This window comes from Orycteropus afer, unplaced genomic scaffold (genome assembly GCF_000298275.1).
Source record: "Orycteropus afer afer isolate SDZICR_OR568_19922 unplaced genomic scaffold, OryAfe1.0 scaffold00007, whole genome shotgun sequence".
NCBI lineage: Eukaryota > Metazoa > Chordata > Mammalia > Tubulidentata > Orycteropodidae > Orycteropus > Orycteropus afer.
Genome location: NW_006921594.1, coordinates 19776603 through 19799361, shown reverse-complemented (window position 1 = coordinate 19799361; position 22759 = coordinate 19776603). Strand labels below are relative to the sequence as shown.

Here is a 22759-nt window from a genome sequence, read left to right as displayed (position 1 = left end):
TCACCTATTTTGGTCATGTTGTCAGAAGGGACCATTCCCTGGAGAAGGATGTCATGCTTGGTAGGGTGGAGGGTCGACGAAAGAGGGGGAGGCCTTCAAGGAGATGGATTGATACGGTGGCTGCGATGATGGGATCAAGTATAGCAGGGATTGTGGGGCTGGTGCAAGATCGGGCAGTGTTTCCTTCTGCTGTGCATGGGGTCACTATGAGTCGGAAACGACTCGACGGCACTTAACAACAACAACAACATATACATGTGTGTGTATGTGTGTGTATACAAACCCCAAACACATTGCCATCAAGTCAATTCCAAGTTACAGTGACCTCATGTGTTACAGAGTAGGACTGAATGTCATAGGGTTTTCTTGGCTATAATCTTTATGGAAACAGATTGCCAGGCCTTTCTTCCATGATGGTACTGGATGGATTCAAACTACCAATATTTCAGTTAGTAGTCAAGTGCAAATACTTTGCACCATCTCGGAATACCTGGATGTCTGTGTATTTCTTATGTTTCCTAAACCAAACTCCACTGCCATCAAGTTGATTCTGACACATAATGACCCTATAGGACAAAGTAAAACTGGCCCATAGGATTTCCAAAGCTGTAAATTTTTACAGAAACAGACTGCCATATCTTTCTCCTATGGAATAGCTGATGGATATGAAATACTGACCTTCTGGGGTGCACCAAAGTACTTAACCACTGTACCACCAGGGTTGTCCAGGTAGATGATAGATAAATAGATAGATAGATAGATAGATAGATAGGATATTCAGCAAAATTTAACAGTGATTTATCTCTGGATGGTGAGATTACAGATGATTCTACTTTTCTTTTTATTACTGTGTTTTCCCTACAGTGAACATACATTGCTTTTGTAATAAGAAAACTTGTAATTTTTATTTAAATATATTAATTAAAGGATGTCATATCTTATGTTTCAATTTGTATATTACATATAAATTAGTGCATAGCAAGAAAATAGGATTTCATTCTACTTACTTTCGTTCTTTATACTCCTTACTGCTGTTGACTTGATGCGACTCATAGCAACCCCTCCTTGGGTTTCCAAGGCGATATCTCTATAGAAATAGATTGCCCAGTCTTCCTTCTGAGGAGTGGCTGGTGGGTTTGAACTGCCAGCCTTCTAGTTAGCAGTCAGATGCCTTAGGCACGGCACCACCGTTGTTGTTGTTGTTATGTGCCGTCGAGTCAGACCTGACTCATAGCGACCCCTCCTTGGGTTGCCCAAGCAGTATCACTACGGAAGTAGATTGCCCAACCTTCCTTCCGAGGAGTGGCTGGGGGGTTTGAACCACCAGCCTTCTGATTAGCAGTCAAGTGGCACCACCAGAGCTCCCTTTATAGGAGCTCTGTTGGCACAGTGCATAGGGCATCTGACTGCTAACCAGAAAGTTGATCGTTCAAACCCACTAGCCACTCCGTGGAAGCAAAACTGGGCAATGTACTTCCCTAAAGATTTATTGCCTCAAAAACCCAGTGGGGGTCACTATGAGTCAGAATTAACTTGATGGCAGTGAGTTTATATTCCTAGGGGTTAATAATTCTAACCATCAGAGTATTTGGAAAACAGTATTATGAAGCACAGCCTGGTTTCAAACAGCACATTTTTGCATATAATAGTGTTCATATACTTACTGATGATTTTTTTTTCTCTCTCTCTTTATACATATATTAATTATCCATGGATGACTGGAAGTGTAAACCATATTGTCAGAGAAAGTGAGCATGTGTCTAGAATGTTAGGCTTTATATAAAAAGTGCCCAGAGTGTATATTGGCAACATTCAAATTTGGACCCACATGGAGTGAACAGCAAGCTAACCATCCTGAATAGCAGGATGTCAATTGAGAATTCATAATGTCTTTGTTTCAGTCATCAGAAACAATTTTCTATCCTCAGATATGCATTTTGAAAATATGATCTGAATCGTGAAAGGCTCCTTTCGCAATACAAATAAATAAGAGAGCTGTATGCTCTTTTAGAAAAGCTATTTGCCTTCTGGATTGGCTTGAGTGGTGATAACATGATGACATGCCACACCACTGCTTGGCATGGGATAAACTGCTAGACCCGGCAGTGTGTCTGCAGAGAACTGAGCTCTGTGTTTTAACTGCCAAGTTTCAACTCAGTGCTCCTTATGGTTCCTACAATATGTATCTGAAATTTGATGCTGACTCTGAGTACTTTATTCCACTTTGGTAGACCATTTCTGCAATCCATGAACAATTAAATTATATTACTTTTTATTAGAAGTTGTAATTTCTCTTATTTATTTATTGAAAGAAATTACTCTTTATTTTTCAGAGCTTCCATATGGCTGGGAAAAAATCGATGATCCCATATATGGCACTTATTATGTTGAGTAAGTCTCTAATATTAATTTGTTATTAATATATTGTGAAATTGTGTTAGGATTTCATTTATTGAAGATGTATATCTAGCACTCCCTCTATTTCCCTTTAATCTTATTTGTAAGTGTCCACAAATGCTCCTGCAGCCCTAGCTAGCTGTTTCTTGCCTCTCCAGCTGGCTAATTTGTCATTCCTTTCCTTCGACTCATGATTCTAAAACATCAATTGGAAAAGTGTGTTTCACACTGTCCTCTAAATGAGTGATAATTAAAGATATCAAAGTAAATGTCCCTCATTTTGCAATCAAAATGTTGGGAGCTGACTGGTTGTGCAAAAGAGATGCTCTATTAAACCAGATTGTGAAATTAATTAAATGAAGCAGCCATGCTTGCCAGTTGAAGGATAAATTAAAATCTAGATTGTTTTCTCCCTTTGAAGACCTTCTTTTAAATGAACAGTATTCTTTTTGTACATTTGATTGTTATATTATGTATTGGAGGTTACATTACCTTAATGCATCTTAGTATGGTATCAGTTATCCCCACTATGCATCCTTTTATTTGGGATAAAAAGCCAATAAGGGATAAAATTATATACACCTTTATTCTTAGGAAAACCAGGTAGTATTTGTAATTTGTAATTTCAAAAGTAAAATATGTGAAATTTAAATAAATAAGTGTATTTATTTTTCCTAGAGCTATCTCCTGTAATAGCATTATTATTATTTATTATTATTATTATTGTTATCAATGTTGCAAATGTTATTTGGATGAATAATAAAGACTATGGAAGTGTACATGGAAAGTATACTACTGAAGAAATGCAGAGGTGGGAAAACAAGAGATTCACATAATTTATCAATATCTATTTTCCCTAACCATGATAACTATTAACCTAAATGGTCACAGGTTACAGATTGATGTCTCTATTGTTAACATTTTTTGTAACAATATTCAAAATGACAGAGCTTTTACTAAGTGTCAAGTTCTTCTTTATGCTGAAGATATACAGATGTTTTTTATTGGGTGTCACTGAGTTGATTCCAACTCATAGGAACCCCATGTGACAGAGTTGAACTGCCCCCTGGGGTTTTCTTGGCTGTCATATTTGCAGAAGCAGATCACTGGGTCATTCTACTGTGGAGCTGCTGGGTTGGTTCAAACTGCCAACCTTTGGATTAGCAGCCATTGTACCATCAGGGCTTCTTACACAGATGGGTAGGACTTACATAGTTCCTGCTCTTAAGCATCCCAACTCATGAGCATTCATTCATCTTCAATGCTTTGACATCCAACATTTTCATTTAGAAAAGACCTAATTTTGGCACCAGTCAGTTGTGTCCACATTCACAGTAAAGGTGTATTTGACACATATAAAAATCTTCCAACATAGATCTTATGTGCTAATGTCATGTGGACACTCAATAGCATACATAATACATACATTAATTACATTTTGCAATATGTAATTGTAAAAAATGAAAGGAAATAATTTGTAATTAGTTATAAGCCTTTAAATCCCACTAAATTCCTAATTAATCAAAATATACATATATTTTAATAATAACATAGCTGCAGTTCTTGAATTAATTTATGAACACAAAATATTTTCAGTAAATGCCATCTTGACTTAATTCACTAAATCAGACTCTACAGTGCCTGAGACTATTGTATCTAGAAATCGAGGCAGTTTCATCTAAGGAACAGGGGTGTATGACATACCAGATCTGATTTGCAATACATTTCCTTGCAGAATTCAATGATAGCAAATATTTTGGGGCCATAAACTCTCTGTCATAACAAATCAACTCTGCCACTGTACCTCAAAAATAACCATAACATTCAAGCAAATAGTTGTGTTCCAATAAAACTTTATTTATAAAAACAATTAGCTGGCTAAATTTGGCCTTTGGGCCTCAATTTGCTGAGCCCTACACTATCCTAATTCTCCAGATTTTTCTATGTTATCAGCTTCTTTCAATATGTCTTCCCATGTGGAACAGAGTGTTTAACTTAAACCTTTCTTTTCAGCCTTACTAATCCATAATAGAGGTCAGACAACCACACATCAGAAAGCAATGCTTTCTACTTTCTTGATTATTGAAGTGTGTGTTTTTCAAGTAAATATCTTCTTCTGGTAAACCAAACTGAGCCCACTGCCATCGGGTCAATTTCAACTTATAGCAACCCTACAGGACAGAGTAGAACTGCCCCATAGAGTTTCCAAAGCTGTCAATTTATACAGTAGCATACTACCACACCTTTCTTCTGCAGAGCAGCTGTTGGGTCCAAATGATGGACCTTTTGCTTAGCAGCCAAGAGGTTTAACTATTGTGCCACAGAGCTCCATTCCTGCTGCTGGTATACCTGTTGTAATTAATTGTAGAATTAGATATTGACTTTAACCCTAAAAGTAATTACCCTCATTATTTTTTCATTGCCAGTCTGATAATTTCCAAAATCTCTGCCATATCTGAGCCAGGTTCTGACTCTTTTCTTATCTTTTCAGACTATGTTTTGTGCCTCATAGCATGCTTAGTAAATTTTTGTGGAATACAGACAAGATATGGGATCTCTGGTGGTGTAGTGCTTACTAAGGCATTTCACTGGTAACCAAAAGACTGGTGGTTCAATCCCACCAGCCACTCCTTGGAAGGAAGATGAGACAATCTTCTTCCATAGAGATACTGCCTTGGAAATCCCAGGAGGGGTCTCTATGACTCAGGACCAACTCGACGGCAGTGAGTTTGGTTTGGTTTTGGTTTGTGGTTGTTGTTATGTGCCGTCGAGTTGGTCCCGACTCATAGCGACCCTTCCCTGGGTTTCCGAGGCAGTATCACTATGGAAGTAGATTGCCCAACCTGCCTTCCGAGGAGTGCCTGATGGGTTTGAACTGCCAGCCTTCTGGTTAGCAGTCAAGTGCCTTAGGCAGTATGCTACCAGAGCTTCCAATATATATTGGACTAAAGGAACTGAGGTAAATAGACCTTTAGTGTGAGGTTTTATGTTTATCTGCATAGGAGTTAGGCTGTGTTTCCTATTTTCTGTAATAGTAGGTGTCAGAGGCTAAAGTTTTCTCTAACATGCTTCCTTTTGGCTCCTCTGCTGCTTTGCATTTCCCTGGAGACTCCTTCTTAAATAGGGTCTGAGCCTTGCAGTTCTTTTCAGCAGCAGTCCTTGATATTATGCAAGAGCTCTATTAGTGTGGTGTGACATGATGTTGTGAGAGGGGAAATGTTCTACAATATTATGATTAGGTTTCAGTCATTTAATGAGCCTTCACTATTGCTTCTTAGTTTTTTTCCCATATGTTAGGTGAGAAAGGAAGGCCAGAAGGAGCTAAAGTTGGACATTTTCTTTCTCTCAAATCAAAGGTTAGACAGGGCTGGAGTTGGGTATTTCTCCCCACCCCCCACATAACTTAGTTGCTAGTAAAACCCATATTCATTCCAAAACCCATTGCCGTTGAGTAGAATACGACTCATATCAACCCTATAAGGACAGAGCAGAGCTGTCCCATAGAGTTTCCAACTCTGTAAATCTTCACAGAAGCTTTCTGCCACATTGTTCCTCCATGGAGTGTCCGGGGAGTTTGAACCACTGATATTTCTGATAGCAGCTGAGCACTTTAACCACTGTACCACTGGGCCTCCTTCCCCATTGTTTGGGCTCTCATAAAATAACTTCAAAATAGCAGCAATTGTGAGGATGGTGCTGGACGGAGCAGTGTTTTGTTCTGTTGTACCTGAGGTCACTATGAGTCAAAACTAACTCGAAGGCAAATAACAGTGAAAAAAGACCATCCCTTTAAGGAGAATGAATGTTTTGGGCTTATATCAAACTGGTTGATTTTCTTCTACCCCAGCCAGAGGCTTTTTCTTCAATTTTCACAGTGAGAATTTAGTGGGGCTCCTGGAGATAAATTTGAACTCATGAAAATGTTGATGCCTTCTTAAGTCTGGGCCTCCAGGACTTTGTCATCTCTCAAACTAGTCTATTTTCAGTCTCCAGTATTAAGTCATTTACCCTTTAAGCATTCCTACCTGGAATTAGCTGTAGGAAGTATTTCTGCTCCTGGGAAGATGCAGTTCTCTGTATCTGCTATTCTCTCCAGTTTGTGGGGTGGTGGCTTGCCCTGTGGCCTCAATTCTTTGAAGGATCTAAGAAGAGTTGTTGATTTTCAGTTTTTTAGCTATTTTCTTCTTGTGATATTGGGAGTTTTAGCTTCCCAGCTCTTTACACATTGAATCTGAAACCAGAAGTGTATCTTCATTATCTTCATGCCAAGAGAAAGCGTTTTTTGTTTGATTGTTTGTATTTAATATGTTTTTGCTTAAAATATATTTATCTCTACATCTATCCGCTCCATTTATCACATCTTACTAGAAAATTAGCTACTCTCCATTCAAGGGAAAGTTTCAGAGTCTCTTCCAACATCCGTTTTGATCTTTTCTTCCTTTTCTGTCTTTTTAATGACCTCTTGCTTTCTTCATGGATGATGCTCTTGATGTCAACCACAATTCCTCTGGTTTTCAGTCATTGGTGTTCAATGCCTCAAATCATTTCTTTGAATGGTCTTCAAAATCAGGAGGGATATAATCAAGGTCATATTTTGGCTCTCATGGACTTGTTTTAATTGTCTTCAACTTCAACTTGAAATTGCAATGAGCAGTTGATGGTCTGTTCCACAATCAGCTCCTAGCCTTATTTTGGCTGAAGATATTGAGCTTTTCCATCATGTCTTGCTACAAATGTAGTCAATCTGATTCCTGTGTGCTCCATCTGGTGAATGCCACATGTATAGCCACCATTTGTGGTGTTGAAAAAAGGTGTTTGCAATGAATAAGTCATTGGTCTTGCAGCATTCTATCATATGATCTCCAGCATTATTCCTATCTCTAAGGCCAAATTTTCCAAATACTGGTGATTCTTCTTTGTTTCCAACTTTTGCATTCCAGTCACCAGTGATAATCAGCACATCTTGAATGATGTTTGGTCGATTTCAGACTGCAGAAGTTGGTAAAAATCTTCAATTTCGTCATGTTTGGCTTTGGTGGTTGATGAATAAATTTGAATAATAGTAGTAGTAACTGGCTTTCCTTGTAGGGGTATGGATATTATTCTATCACTGACAGCATGGTACTTCAGCATATATCTTAAAGCATTATTTGTGATGATGAATGTCATGCCATTCCTCTTCAATTTGTCATTCCAGGCATAGTAGATCATATTATGGTTATGTGATTCAAAATGGCCCAAACCAGTCCATTTCAGCTCACTAATGCCTAGGATATCAATCTTTATGCATTCCGTTTCATTTTTGACAACTTCCAAATTTCCTAAATTCATACTTTGTACATTCCATGTTCTGATTATCAATGAATGTTTGCAACTGTTTCTTCTCATATTGAGTGGTGCCACTTCAGCTAATGGAAGCCCCCAAAGCTCTTTTTTATCCATTTCATTAAGGTAGGTTCTACTCTGATGAGGCAGCTCTTTCGCAGTCATATTTTGAGTGCCTTCTAACCTGAGGGGCTCATCTTCCAGCACCGTATCAGACAATGTTTCAAGGCTATTAATAAAATTTTCCAGTAATATATCAGACAGTGTTTCACTACTATTTATAAGATTTTCCCTGGCCAATTCTTTGAGAAGTGGATGGTCTCTTCCTTCTTCTGAGTCTGTCTCAATCTGCAGGGAACCCTGCATGATTTAAAATCAAGAAGGGAGTGCATCAGGGTTGTATTCTTTTACCATACTTATTCAATCTGTATGCTAAACAAATAATTCAAGAAGCTTGAGTATATGAAGAAAAATATGGCATCAAGATTGGAGAAAGACTCATTAACAACCTGCATTATGCAGAACACACAACTTTGCTCACTGAAAGTGAGGATGACTTGAAACACCGATGGAGATTGAAGACTACAGTCTGCAGTATGGATTACACCTCAATATAAAGAAAACAAATATCCTCACAATGGGATAAATAAGCAGCATTATGATAAATGGAGAAAAGATTGAAGTTGTCAAAGATTTCATATTACTTGGTTCTAAAATCAACACCAATGGAAGCAGCAGTCAAGATATCAGATGTCGTATGTTGTTGCTGTTATGTGCCATCAAGTCGGACCCGACTCATAGCGACCCCTCCTTGGGCTTCCGAGGCAGTATCACTACAGAAGTAGATTGCCCCATCTTCCTTCCAAGGAGTGGCTGGTGGGCTTGAACTGCCAGCCTTCTGGTTAGCAGTCAAGTGCCTTAGGCACTACACTACCAGAGCCCCCCAGATGTTGTATAGCATTGGGCAAATCTGCTGCAAAGGACCTCTTTCAGATGCTGAAGAGCACAGATGTCTCCTTGAAGACTAAGTAAGGTGTGCTTGACACAAGCCATAGTATTTCCAATCACCTCATATGCATGGGAGAGCTGGACAATGAATAAGGAAGGCCAAAAAGAATTGATGTGTTTGAGTTGTGGTGCTCTTGAAGAATGCTGAAAGTACCATGGACTTCTAAAAGAACTAACAAATCTGTCCTGGAGGAAGTGCAGCCGGAAAGCTCCTTGGAAGCGAGAATGGCCCGATTTTGTCTCACCTATTTTTGGTCATGTTGTAAGAAGGGACCATTCCCTGAAGAAGGATATCATGCTTGGTACAGTGGAGGGACAACAAAAAAGGGGAAGGCCCTCAACAAGATGGATTGACACAGTGGCTGCAATAATGGTTTCAGATACAGCAAAGGCTGGCACAGGACCGGCCCGTGTTTTGTTCTGCTGAACATGAGGTTGCTGTGAGTCGGAGAAAACTTCATGATATCGAACAACAACAGCAACAAGTAGAAAATTATTCATAATTTAGTCAGTCATGTGTTATATAATTAGATCAAACTGATGTATCTGATAGTTTTAGACTTCAAATGATTGCGAAGTCATATATACAGGTCATGATGTGTCAAAATAGTTTAAATTCCTTCTAGCTGCATCTATTTCTCCTAATTGTCATGGGTTTATCCACATTAGATAATTCCATAAGGTATACCATCATCAATAATTATATATGTATCAGGTCATGCAGAAAAGTGAGCAAAAATACATGATTCAAACTTAAAGATAATTTTAAGTAAAATAATATTCCAATATTTCTTAGAAGTATCCTCTTGAGAAAAATTCATCAGCATAATCTAAATACTTGAACATATTCTATACAATACAGACATTACTTGGAATGAAATTATCTTTCACCTCCACAAAAACAACTGGTCAAAATAATTTAAATTGGAATACACTTAATTATGTAGTTTGTATTGTTACAAAAGTTATTAATATGATCTCTATAACATTATTATTTTTACATGGCACATATTGGTTCTGAATAGTAGTCTTATTTGTGGAAACTATGTAGGTACATATGTGAAAATAGACATTATTCATCACTTTCAGCGATGGAATATATAGGGTATATTCATTTTGGGGAAAAAGTCATTTGATTCCTTATAGTTAATTATATTTTTTAAAAAATCAGTAAATTCACAACTTGTCCTATCATATTTTGCAGTATACAGTCTGCAAAAACAAAATACAAACTACCTAGGTTAAGATGCTGCTTTTGATTACAGTATTAATGTCAATATCTTAAAAAATCATATCTTAAACTGTAATATTTAGTTATTATAATAATATTAGTTAATATAATAAGGCAAGGTAGTTTTCATTGTAGATATGTAGTCAAGAAAATGTTGATTAACCAATTCTCTTAATGATAATGAACAATGCATTCTTTGTAGAGGTGCCTTTTTGATGTTTAATTACACACTGATTTATGCAATTAGGGGCACTGGTTGCAGAATGTGGAAAACATTCTGCCTTTCACTCAGTGGCAAAAAAAAAAAAAAAAGCCTATGCAAGGATACCTTAGCAGTCAGCCACACTCTTCAAATGGCCCAATAACTGGCACCAGGAGAAGTTGCAGAGTGGGCTCTCTGTCATCAGCAGGGCATGTCGGATTGAAATCAGTGTTGGGCCTCTGGCACAGCTGCACAAACACACATTTCCTGTCTGCCACAGACAGGCAGATAGGAATTCTAGCAATCAATAGCAGGGGGAAAGTTTACATATCTTGAAACTAAAAAACCTGAACAGCTTTTGACCCCTATAACTGACTTTACCCTACTATGCCATAATTGTCTCTTGCAAATTCAATTTTAAGATTACTGGTTTACCATATTCAAAAGTCAGAAAAGTGAGCAGCAGCAGCATATCATCAAGAGCATTAGCATTTATTGAGTGCTTGGCATGTGGTATGGACCGGGCTGAGTGCTCAACAGTGCTTAGCATATTTATAATTCGTTCTATAGTAATAATGAGGCAAATTGTATTAAGTTTACAGACAAGCAAACCCTGGAGGAAGAAGCCGAGTAACACACATTACTGAGCATATCACACATTATTGGGAGGGAGGGCTAAAATTTGACCCCATCTGGACTGCAGAGCTCATGCTCCAAACCCTTACTCAAAATCCCTTCCACACATTTAGAATTCACAATCTGTAATGATCTAAATGAGCCTATGAGACTCATCAATGGAAAGAAATAAGGGGCCCCTCAAGAAAGTCTCTTCATTGGCTCCCCTGTAGTCTAGTATCTCAGGTTGGGCACCCAGCAATGTGAGGTCATGCTGGCACACACAGCATTATGAGACACAAATTGTGACCAAAACATCCTGAGACACCGTCTCTATTGCCCACAAATTCAGAGTGACCCTGGACAACATTGCCACCAAGAGTAAAACCTAAAAGAAGAATACTTGTTGTGTAGATATTAATGTAGGGATTCTGGTATTTTAGAGTAGTAGAGACAGCCACACAGCTCTGTATTTCAGAAAAAAAGGGGGTGAGGGCTATTCCACATCTTTTCTTATTTTCTCTGCAGATGGGGCAGATGGACCAAGTTTCTACCCTATGTAGCAGCAGAAAGAACTTAGCCCAGTTTTTCCTGACAGACACCAAATCCATGATTGTGCAGCACTTAGGAACATATTAAGAAGTCCTAAAACTATAGAAATGTAACTGTCATTGTTCATAAAGAGGATAAAAAATAATGAAAATATTGCAAAATGTAGAGTTGAACAGCTGTGAATTTTGTACAATTTTTTTTCCTTCCATTTTGTGAAATTATGACTGCTGGATACATTTTGGGTTTAATGGCAGTTACACAATTTGCTTAACTAGCTAGTCCAGAAGACAAAATTTCCTGAGATAACTTTCATACAGAGCTGCTTCCTCTGGCACAGAAGAACCATATAACTACAGTGAAAATTATAGTGAGGACTGGCAGATGTGATTTTCATGTGAAGATTTTACAAGTATTTCATGTGATGTCACATCTGCTACTATAAAATGTTTCTTGTCTGCAATTCCAGAAATTATGAAAAATACTGCATAATATCTTGAATGTATCATGAAAAGTAAAAAGAAAACCACATTCATTTCATGGTTAATGGTGAGCATTCGCCATGATATAACAACTGGGAAAGTTGTTAGGATTTTAACTCAATACCTTATCTTAAGAATGAAAATATGTTTCACTCCTCTATGCCTTTAAATATTTTTCTAAATTTTACAAGAAAAAAATCCCCCTAACTTTCAAATTTTTCTTTTACTCAGCATGAACTGAAATATTTTCAATTAGAAATAAACAGGAAAGAATACTCTTTTAAAATGTGCTTGTTCTTAGAGGATTTTTATCCTATATTGAAAATTAAGTTTTCAAACTGTTTAAATTTTCCCTCCAACTTTCAAAAACTAGAAAGCTTTGTGATGTTTATTTAAACAAGACACACTTTCCCTAACTCACAAATTTATGCAATAGAAGATGCTAAACTAAACTTTCATTGTTGGTGAACTTACTCAGAAACTCAGTATACTGTTGTTATGGTTAAGTGCCATCAAGTTGATTTCAACTCAGAGATCCCATGTGACAATAGAATTGACCCATAGTCTTTCCTAGGCTACAGTCTTTGTGGAAGTAGATCACAGACTCTTTTCTCCAGCAGAGTCACTGAGTGAATTCAAACCACCAGCCATTCAGTTAGCAGCCAAGTAGTTAACCACTGCACCACCACCAGGACTCCTCTGTATGCTATGGAGAGTTCTAAATCCGTAAATAGGATCTAAACATATTAATATTAATTATTTTACCAATGAAGCTCAAAGACTACAGCCTTCTGTATGGATTACACCTCAACAGAAAGAAAATAAAAATCTCCTCAACTAGGCCAATAAAGAGCATCATGACAAACAGAAAATATTAAAGTTGTCAAGGATTTCATTTAATTAGATCAGCAATCAATGCCAATGGAAGCAGCAGTTAAGAAATCAAACAATGCATTGCTTTGGGCAAATCTGTGCAAAAAATCTCTTTAAAATCTTAAAAAGCAAGAATATCACTTTGATGACTAAAGTGCACCTAACCCAAGCCGTGGTATTTTCAATCACCTTGTATGTATGCAAAAGCTGAACAATAAAAAAGGAAGACCGAAGAAGAATTGACACATTTTAATTATGGTGTTGGTGAGAAAAATTGAATATACATGGACTTCCAGAAGAATGAATAAATCTGTCTTAGAAAAAGTGTAGCCAGAGTGGTCCTTAGAAGTGAAGATGACAAGACTTTATGAGACTTTCTTTGGACATGTTATCAGGAGGAGCCAGTCCTGGGAGAAGGACATCATGCTTGGCAAAATAGAGGATGAGTGAGAAAAAGGAAGACCCTTGAGGAGATGGATTGACACAGTGGCTGCAACAATGGATTCAAACATACTTATAATTGTGAGGATGGCAAAGGACCAGGCAATATTTTGTTCTGTTATATGTAAAGTCACTATGAGTTAGAGCCAACTTGATGACATCTAACAACAACAACAATTTTTATCACTAAGTGGACAAGAATATGGGCTATGGAGTTGCACATTATGCCTTCTCTGAAGATTCACAGCTTTAAGACCTTGGGCAGGCTGATTATGTAGGAGAAAGAGAGGGAAGAGAACAAGGAGAAAGAATGGGGAAAAGGGAAGGAGTGAGGAGAAGGTTGTTGTTGTTGTTATGTGCCGTCGAGTCGGACCCGACTCATAGTGACCCCTCCTTGGGTTTCTGAGGCAGTATCACTACGGAAGTAGATTGCCCAGCCTTCCTTCTGGGGACTGCCTGGTGGTTCACCAGCCTTCTGGTTAGCAGTCAAGTGCCTTAGGCACTATGCTACCAGAGCTCCCAAGGAGAAGGAAGGAACATTTATTGAGCACTTACTACATGCCAAGTATTATTCTAAATGCCTTTCATGTACTAGCTCATTTAATCCTCACAAAAACCATCTGAGGTCTAGACTCTTATTAACCCCATTTTACAGAGCAGAAAACTGAAGTACAGCTAACTTTTATAAGTGCTAAATAATGGAGCCAGGAATTAGATCTAGGAGCCTTGGAGGTACAGCACTTAGCTGTTAACTGAAAGGTTAGTGGTTTGAACCCACTAGCCACTCTGTGTGAGAAAGATGTGTGTAGTGTAGTAAATCACATAGTGTGGCTTTTCTAGCCACAGTCTTTATAAACTGTGATGGAATTTGCCATGAGCAACTGAGTAGCTCCTGATTGTTTAAGTTATCCACCTGGAGTATTTCTGTTGAGAGTGGCGTGAAGCCATCTTCTGGGAAATTCTCTCTCTCTCTCTCTCTCTGAGGTGTATAAAATTCTGATGTTGGGATTGGTTAGTTTGGCCACTCTGCCAGGCTCGAAAGGAGCCCTCCTAGAGGCAGGAAGAATCTCTCACTGCTGGCTGAGAGATGTGAGAGACACACATTGCTGAGAGAGGTGCAAGAGACCCATTCCTGTGATAGAAACCTTGAGAGACACACACTGCTGAGAGAGATATACACTGCTGAGAGAGACATGCACTGCTGAGAGAGACATGCACTGCTGAGACACTGAGAGACACTCACTGATGGGAGAGACATGCACTGCTGAGAGAGACTGTCAGCTAAGAAAGAGCAGGCTGAGAGAGGCTGAGCATGTTCCTGAGCTTGAATTGTAGCCTGTTGCTTCCCTAATAAACCCCACAATCTGTGAGTTCTGTGTGGCCACTGCAGTGACTTATCGAACCCAGCAGAGAGGTGGTTGGTGTCAGGGTTGGTGGAAGGGCTGGAGAGAAGCAGCATGTCTGGCCTTGCAGGCATAGGCCTCCGGCTGCTGATGGTGATTCTGTCCTCCTCTTGTGGGGTTAGAGGAGGTCAGGTGATGTGGCCTCTCTGCCCCTTTGGCAATGTGTCAGTCTGCTTCTGTACAGATTGCCTTGGGAACCCTATGGAGCAATTGTACTCTGTCTATATGGTCACTGTGAGTCACAGTAGACTCAACGGCAGCCGGTTTAGTTTTTTGGTAGTCTCATTCTCATTCCTGACCTGATGTTTAGCACTTAACTCAGGCATGTAATAATTGCTGAATAAATGTTAGTTATTTTCATCTTGACTATCCCAGTAACATTGATAAGGCCTTTCCTTTTGTCAATGCTTGCTTTTCTTGTACGCTCATGATCACAGTATAACCCCAAAAGTGAATAATTCTAAGGGAAACTATTTAATTGGGGAAGAAAAAACCATACAAGTTAATCTCAAACTTAAGAGTGTTTCACATTGAATACAAACAGTCTTTCCTGAAATGATTAATTCTATAAGCCTGTTGAAATTGTTGAAGCAAGAACTGCACAGTGTGCTACTGTGCTGTTCTGTGGTTTCTGTGAAGGTTGAGGTTTCAGAGTAATTCCTAAAGATGTTATTTTGTCATACTATCTATAGTACATTTCATCTTATCTAGCTGGTGATGTGTGATAATAAAAGAAGAAGTAATAATGTAAGACATTATTTTAACTTTTGATGTGCTTTTACATCCATTGTCGCAGATGACAGTCACATTTACAGATGAGGAAACCAGATCTCTAAGGAGTTAAGTGAGTCCCCCAAGGGCATATGTCTAGTCACACTAAAGCTGTTCAGATGCTATATAGTGCCAAGAAAGGCAGGGAGTATCATTTATTATTATATTAATATGTTTGTTCAATTTTTATGCTTTACAAAGTATTTTTCTTATATCTGTAAAACAAGCATAAATCAGTTAATGTCACTTTCTCAGTTAACAAAAGGAACAAGGATATTGAAATAAATATTGGGTGTTCCATTTCTGTCTGAAGTACAATCAGCGCCCCCCTTTTTTTTTCTTTTGCAAAATAATAAATTAGTTGTATTTTTACTTCCTTGGTGGCATAGTCTCTAAGGCATTTGACTGCTAACCAAAAGCCTGGTGGTTCAAATCCACCAGCCACTCCTCAGAAGGAAGGTTGGGCAATCTACTTCCATAATGATACCGCCTCAGAAACCAAGGAGGGGTCGCTATGAGTCAGATCTGACTCGATGGCCATGAGGGGTTTTTTTTTTTTTTTCATCTGACTCAGGCCAATTTTATAGTTTGTGGTATTTTTTCTTTCAGCCTGCAGAAAACAACTAATCAGGCTTATAAAACGTATGTGTTACTCAGATACCAGTAATAAGTGAGGGATCTCCTAACTCCACACACATCCTCTTTATGTTGTTGTTAGGTACCATGGAATTGGCCTCAACTCATAAGCACGCCATGCATAGCAGAATGAAACACTGCCCAGTCCTGCACCATCCTCACAGTTGTTGATACATCCATCTCATTGAGTGTCTTCCTCTTTTTCGTGAACCCTCTAATCAAGCATGATGTCCTTCTCTAGGGATTGATCCCTTCTGATCACATGTCCAAAGTAAATGAAATGAAATCTCACCATCCTTGCTTCTAAGGAACATTCTGGCTATACCTCTTCCAAGACAGATTCATTCTGGCAGGCTATTCAATATTCTTCACCAAGACCATAATTCAAAGGCATCAGTTCTTCTCTGGTCCTCTTTATTCATTGTCCAGCTTTCACATGCATATGAAGTGATTGAAAATACCATGGCTTGGGTCAGGCATACCTTAGTTCTCAAGGTGACATTCTTGCATTTTAATACTTTAAAAGAGGTCTTTTTCAGCAGATTTGCCCATGCAATGTTGGATTTCTTTTATTTATTTATTATTTTTAAATCCCTTCACCCATATCAAACCTGTCTTTAAATTATCCATCTATTTTTCCTCCCTTCCCCTCTCCTCCCATCTCTGGTAACCAACAAGAAAGTTTCCTTCCCTGTGTAAACTTTTCCTTGAATTTTTACAATAATAGACACATACAATATTTGTCCTTCTGTGGTTGACTTATTTCACTCAGCATCATGTCCTCCAAGTCAATCCACATTATGAGGTGATTTGCTGATTATTCATCGTTCTTTAATGTTGCATAGTATGCCATTGTATGTACCATGGATAACCAAGCTATCATTTGATTTATTGAATGCTGCTTCTGTGGATATTGATTGTGGGTCCAAATAAAATGAAATCCTTGACAACTTCAATATTTTCTCCATTTGTCATGATGTTGCTTATTGGTCCAGTTGTGAGGAATTTTGTTTTCTTTCTGTTGAAGTGTAATCCATTCTGAATGCTGTAGTCTTTGATCTTCATCAGCAAGTGCTTCAAGGCATTCTTGCTTTCAACAAGCAAGGTTGTTCTTCATACTATATTATAATTTCTGATCATTCATATTGATCATTTATATTCAGCTCCTCTGTGCTACTCACTCATATAAATTTCAACACTTACCACTTTACTGCTGCTACCATCCAACCACAGATCAGTTGAAAGGCTTATGGCTCATTTTATTCTCCATACAAATGTTCCTCAAACACTTTTAAACCATGATGCTTTCAATCAATATGAAGTCTCACACCAATCTCCCTTCTTATCACTACCATCTAGTCAAAATCTGGAAGTGCACCCCTATCCTACCCTACCTAATATTAGAGATATTTCTTGAAGTTGTGAAACACATCACCATTGCTAGTTTATTCTAATATAATAAACATTTACTTATGGTTCCAAATAAAGAGTGTTTTGGACACCTAGAAGTTTAAATCAGCTTAAGCACGGATGGACTTTTACAAATAACAATGTATGGTTTGCCTGATATCACAGTTATATAAAACCCACTGCCATCAACTTCCATTGGGTCAGCAACCCCCATTGGGTTTCCAGGGCTATAATTCTTTACAGGGAGTAGATCACCTCATCTTCCTCCTGCAGAGCAGCTGGTTGGTTTGAACCACTGACCTTCTGGTTAGCTGCTGTTTTGGTTATCTAGTGCTGCTATAATAGACATAACACAAATGTATGGTTTTAACAAACAGGGATCTATTCTCTTACAGTTGAGGAGGCTAGAAGTCCAAGTTCAAGGCACCAGCTCTAGGGGCTAGGTGAAGGCTCCTCCACCTTGGGCTTCAGCTCTGCCTCCTGTTCCCATGCCACTAAAGCTGGAAGCATTTCTTAGCTCAGGCAGCTGCTGGCTGCTGAAGCTGACAAACCCAAGGTCTACAAGTAAAATGGTGCAGTCCTAAGATCATCAAGCAACACAGCAAGCCACTAGTTCAAGTCCAGGAATAGTCCCAAGATAGTCAGGCAACATGACAGGCTGCTGAATGAAGACTTGGCTAAATGCAGGATCCAAGTGTGCCACAAAGCTCAGAGACTTTTCTCAAAGCATATTCTTACATACTGGAAGTAGACCACAACCCTAAGACAGCTACTCAGCTGCTCACAGCAGATTCCACTACGGAGTTGATTACCAGTCTCGTCATGGGGAATAATTACGTCCAGCTGCCCAGCCATTCAAAATCAGGTCCAGCCAAATTGACACATAACCTTAACTACCACAATGATACCCCTTGTAATACTTGGCACCTATACAGATCTCCTTCATTGGGTGCCCAGAGTCTCCTAGACCATCTGAGTGACAACCTCACCCCCTTGACCTGGCAGGCCCTATTTTTCTGCCCCTTGGACATGGAAGCCCCATTCCCTCAACTTTTGGGCAGTGGATATGGTCCCATCCCACTTGCCCTCATGTACAGTGGCCCCACACTCCAAAAACCAAGGAACCAAGGAAAACCATACCAAAGAACAAAGAAAACTGACACAAAGAAGGACAGCAATATGAGGTATGCAGTTCCTGAGCCTTGATCATCCTGTGGGAAGATGGCAGAAACGGTCACAACCAGAAGCAGCATGCCACATACACCCACAAACAGACCATATGCTTCTCTTCTACTTCATCTTTTTTTGGTAAGACTACCACTGAGACTCAAGAATGGCTTTGCAAAGGCAAGGAGACAGCCTGAACTTGGAGAACTGTTGCTCAAGTGAATTGCAGACAACCTTGTTGAGCTAGATGCAAGCTGTGCAGGGAGTGACACTTCTGCAGAGAGCACCTAGAGACCTGTGAGAGGTAATGGCTGTGGTAGACTCTCCTGCTGGGGGAGAGGGCTTCATCCAAGGTCCTCATTGCTAGGTAACCCAGAGAATGCCAGCAGAGTCTTTCACTGGACAATCCTGCTTGCTTCTCCCCAAGGCAATATTTCAGTGTTATGTAGTAAGTAGATTATTGTACTTTTTCTATTGTTTGTGAAACAACTACGCTATATAGTTTAGCAATTCTCTTTCCTCTGGATTAAGCATGATGTTTCTTGTGCATGAATTCCAGATTGTCATGTATTATTAATCTATAAGGAGCTCTCGTGGGCAGTGCCTAAGGCATTTGATTACTAACTGTATAGGTTGGCGGTTCAAACCCACCAGCCACTCCTTCAAAAGAAGATGGGACAATCTACTTCTATAAAGATTTACTGCCTTGGAAACCCACAGGGGTTATTATGAGTTGAAATCAACTGGATGGCAGTGGGGTTTTTTTTGTTGTTGTTTTTTTTTTGGTATGTATTTTGGAGTCATCCCTTAGACTGAGTTTAAGTTCTAACATTAGCATGTGAAGTGAAAATTGCATTGAGCCAAAATTATTTTAAAAATCTCTCAGGGTCACGTTATGTTGGAGACCAGCACACTAAACCCATACTATTGTTCCACCTTTACCCCTTGGTATTGGAAAATAATTCGTTCATATCTTTAACAGATATGTAACTAAAATCACATTCAGCTGAGGGAAATGCTAACAGAACTGGAGGCATGAGGGAACTTTCTCAAACTGAGGAAACAGCAGATTGATGTCATTTTTGCACACCTGTTATCAAGTAAAACAGAGATAGTCATGTTTACTGGGTAAAATGTAATACTGCCCCCTCCATTAAAACCAAAGTCAAATCCACTGTCTCCAAACTGATTCCAACTCATAGCAAGCCTACAGGACAAAGTAGAACTGCTCCCAAAGGGTTTCCAAGGCTGCAATTTCTATGACTCCCAAAGGGTTTCCAAGACTGCCACATCTTGTTCCCAAGGAGCGGCTGGTGGATTTGGACCATAGACCTTTTGGTTAGCAGCGAAGCCCTTAATCCCTTGTCACCAGGGCTTCTATACCCCCTCCACCAGAGCTATAATTTCATATATTTGTCAGTGTGCAAATGATCTTTTCAAAATTTTTTTGTATGTCATGGATCATACTGTTAGTAGTATTTTGTCCTTTTTTGTGTCTGTGATTTTTAATTTACAGACTAGTTCAAAATTATGCTCAACCCCCATGGCTTTCATCTGTAAAATGAGTGGTTCTGGATTAGGTGACTGCTCAGGGCTCTTTCAGTTCAAGGAATTCCACTGCACCTTGTGTGAACAAGAATAAATTGGCCATTTTCCTGAATTAAGCCTCATTATTTTCTCATTATGACCAATAATAATAATAAAAAAATATTTAAGAAGTGTTTTCTTTCAATTTCTACTTTTTGTTTGGCAAAATAATTATATATATTACCATTCTTTTATGGTATTTTAATGATTTCAACAATCCCATCATATGAGTGCTATGAAAAGAAGGCTGTCTAAAAGGGTGAGTTATTGTAATAGAATTCCCTTACCAAGCTATGGAAGAAAAACAAAACAAAACATAGAAATGTATTTGATACCTAAAGACATGACACTGACATTAAGAGTATTGTTAAAAGGAAGAAAGATAAGTTTATAAACAGTCAGAGTAAGAATTATATTTTTAAACTGCTGTCAAAGAGGAATATATTTGAATGGAAAATTGTTTTCCATTTTTTATAATAAAAATTATAACATCCCCTTTATGACTAGTGTTTAACAGATGACCTCATATTTAACTAGATGAAATTATATTACAGCAGACTCAGGTAACTGTGTAATAAAAATGGGCGAATCACAAAAATTGTATTATCAATCTTCTTATGTTTAAGTTCAATTCAGCCAAGTAAGATGAATTTTTAAATTGTCAAGAGAAAAAAATATTCTGTTTTGTAGCTGAGAAGGTTGACTGCATCTGCTAAGGGCAGATGAAAGGCTATTTGCTAAGATACATAAAAAATTAGTCTTGTATTAATGTCATCTAGAAGAAACTCACCAATTGGGTCTGATTTCTGAAAGATTATTAAGCACTATTTGCTGAGTTTATCATGATGTAAAGGTCTTAGTTCAAATTTTCACTAAGCACAATACTCCTATATGTTGTTGTTAGGTATCATCAAGTCAGCTCTGATGCATGAATGAGTCGACTCTTACTCATATATTGTTGTTGTTGTTATGTGCCATCGAGTCAGACCCGACTCATGGCGACCCCTCCTTGGGTTTCCGAGGCAGTATCACTACAGAAGTAGATTGCCCCATCTTCCTTCCGAGGAGTGGCTGGTGGGTTTGAACCGCCAGCCTTCTGGTTAGCAGTCAAGTGCCTTAGCCACTATGCTACCAGAGCTCCCAAGAGACTGACAAAACCCCCTCATTCTATTCTTGCTCCACTTTTTCCAGTTTTAATTGGATGTCAAAAAATATAAGTATATTTTCAGATAGATAAAATGATAGGAATAATTGTCTTTTTTCTCCCCCCTATAGTATTACTTAATAATTTAGTTTTGGGCATTGCCCTTACAGGAAAATTTTATCTTCAAGGAAGTTCTCCTTATTCAGTAACTATTAACCCTGAGTTGGGAGGAAAAAAATTAATCGCTACCATTTATTAATCACTATGTGTTACGCACTTCATATTCATTTAATCATCACCATAATGTTTTATGGTAGATCTATTATTCATACTTTTCAAAGAACTGTAACCTAAAAAAGTAAATTCATCTACCCAATGTCATGGAGCTCTAGTAGGTGACAGAAGTAGAGTTGCAGACCAGGATAGGAATTAAGACATTTTACACAATCCACATTGAAGTTACGCTTGAATCCAACTCTTAACATTGCAATAAAGGTAATGAATAAATAAATTTGCGTCTATATAATGATTCATCTTTAAATATTTTCTTATATTTTATCTTATTTGCTCTTATAAACAGTCCTAAGAGGTGAGTAGGTATTTATAAGCAGTTGTAGTTCAGAGATATTGGGGGAATTTTACAAAAGCAGCAAGTGGTAGATTTAATCTTCAAATGTGGTTTAAACCCCAAATGCTGGTTAGGCCAAAATGGAAGAGAATGACAACTGAGATCCCGTTGTAATGACTTTCACTTTGGTGAAACCTAGGAGGTACATGTGAGATTGATGATTCCAGGGAGTGTAGGTGGCTCCTTCTTGCCTCTATTATTCCTCACAGTCTGGTACCCAGGGTTTGAGTAAATGTAGCACACAGAGTGGGAAGTCCACCATTTACAGTTGATTTTTCATGTATCAGGAGAAGGATCCTCACCAGTACTCAGAGTTCATTGTGTTAACATATAAGGAATTTCTTTCTTTTTTTTTTTTTCAATTTCCTAGAATTTTTTTTTTTTTTTTTTTTAGGATTTGGGTGAATATTTACAGAGTAAATTCACTTTTCATACAGCAGTTATAAGGAATTTCTTGTTGAGTATGTGACATGTTTTCATTTCTAATTGTATCATTGTGACATGTTTTCATTTCTTATTGTATCATTGGATCTCAGCAGGTCTGAACATTACCTACAATCAGAATATTTTTTCAAAGTTTGAGAAAAGCAAGGCATGTATAGTTTTGTGGTTGTTGAATATCTACCCATTCTCACTCACATACAACTTTACTGTTATTCACAAATATTATCACAGAAGCACCTTATTATTGCCATAATTTTCAGAGATATGGCCTGTGTTCAGTAAGGGCAAAGGATTTAGGAAAATTATAATTGGACTCCCCAAGAGAAGCTAAAAAGTAACCCTTGGAGAAGACCCTTCTAGTTTGAATATTATGTTACACAAGTCAGATCTCCTTCTTTCTTATATCATATTCTCAGTACCATCTCATTGTTCTCTTATTTCAATAT

At 38.2% G+C, this 22759-nt stretch overlaps 1 protein-coding gene across 1 annotated transcript in view; it reads left to right on the top strand.

Moving 5' to 3' along the window:
- Positions 1–22759, top strand: part of MAGI2 (membrane associated guanylate kinase, WW and PDZ domain containing 2) — a 1828989-nt gene that overhangs the window by 1393985 nt on the left and 412245 nt on the right. The window contains exon 7 of the mRNA XM_007945217.1: positions 2334–2391. Coding sequence (XP_007943408.1) covers positions 2334–2391 — 58 coding nt within the window. The remainder of the gene's footprint in view (positions 1–2333; positions 2392–22759) is intronic.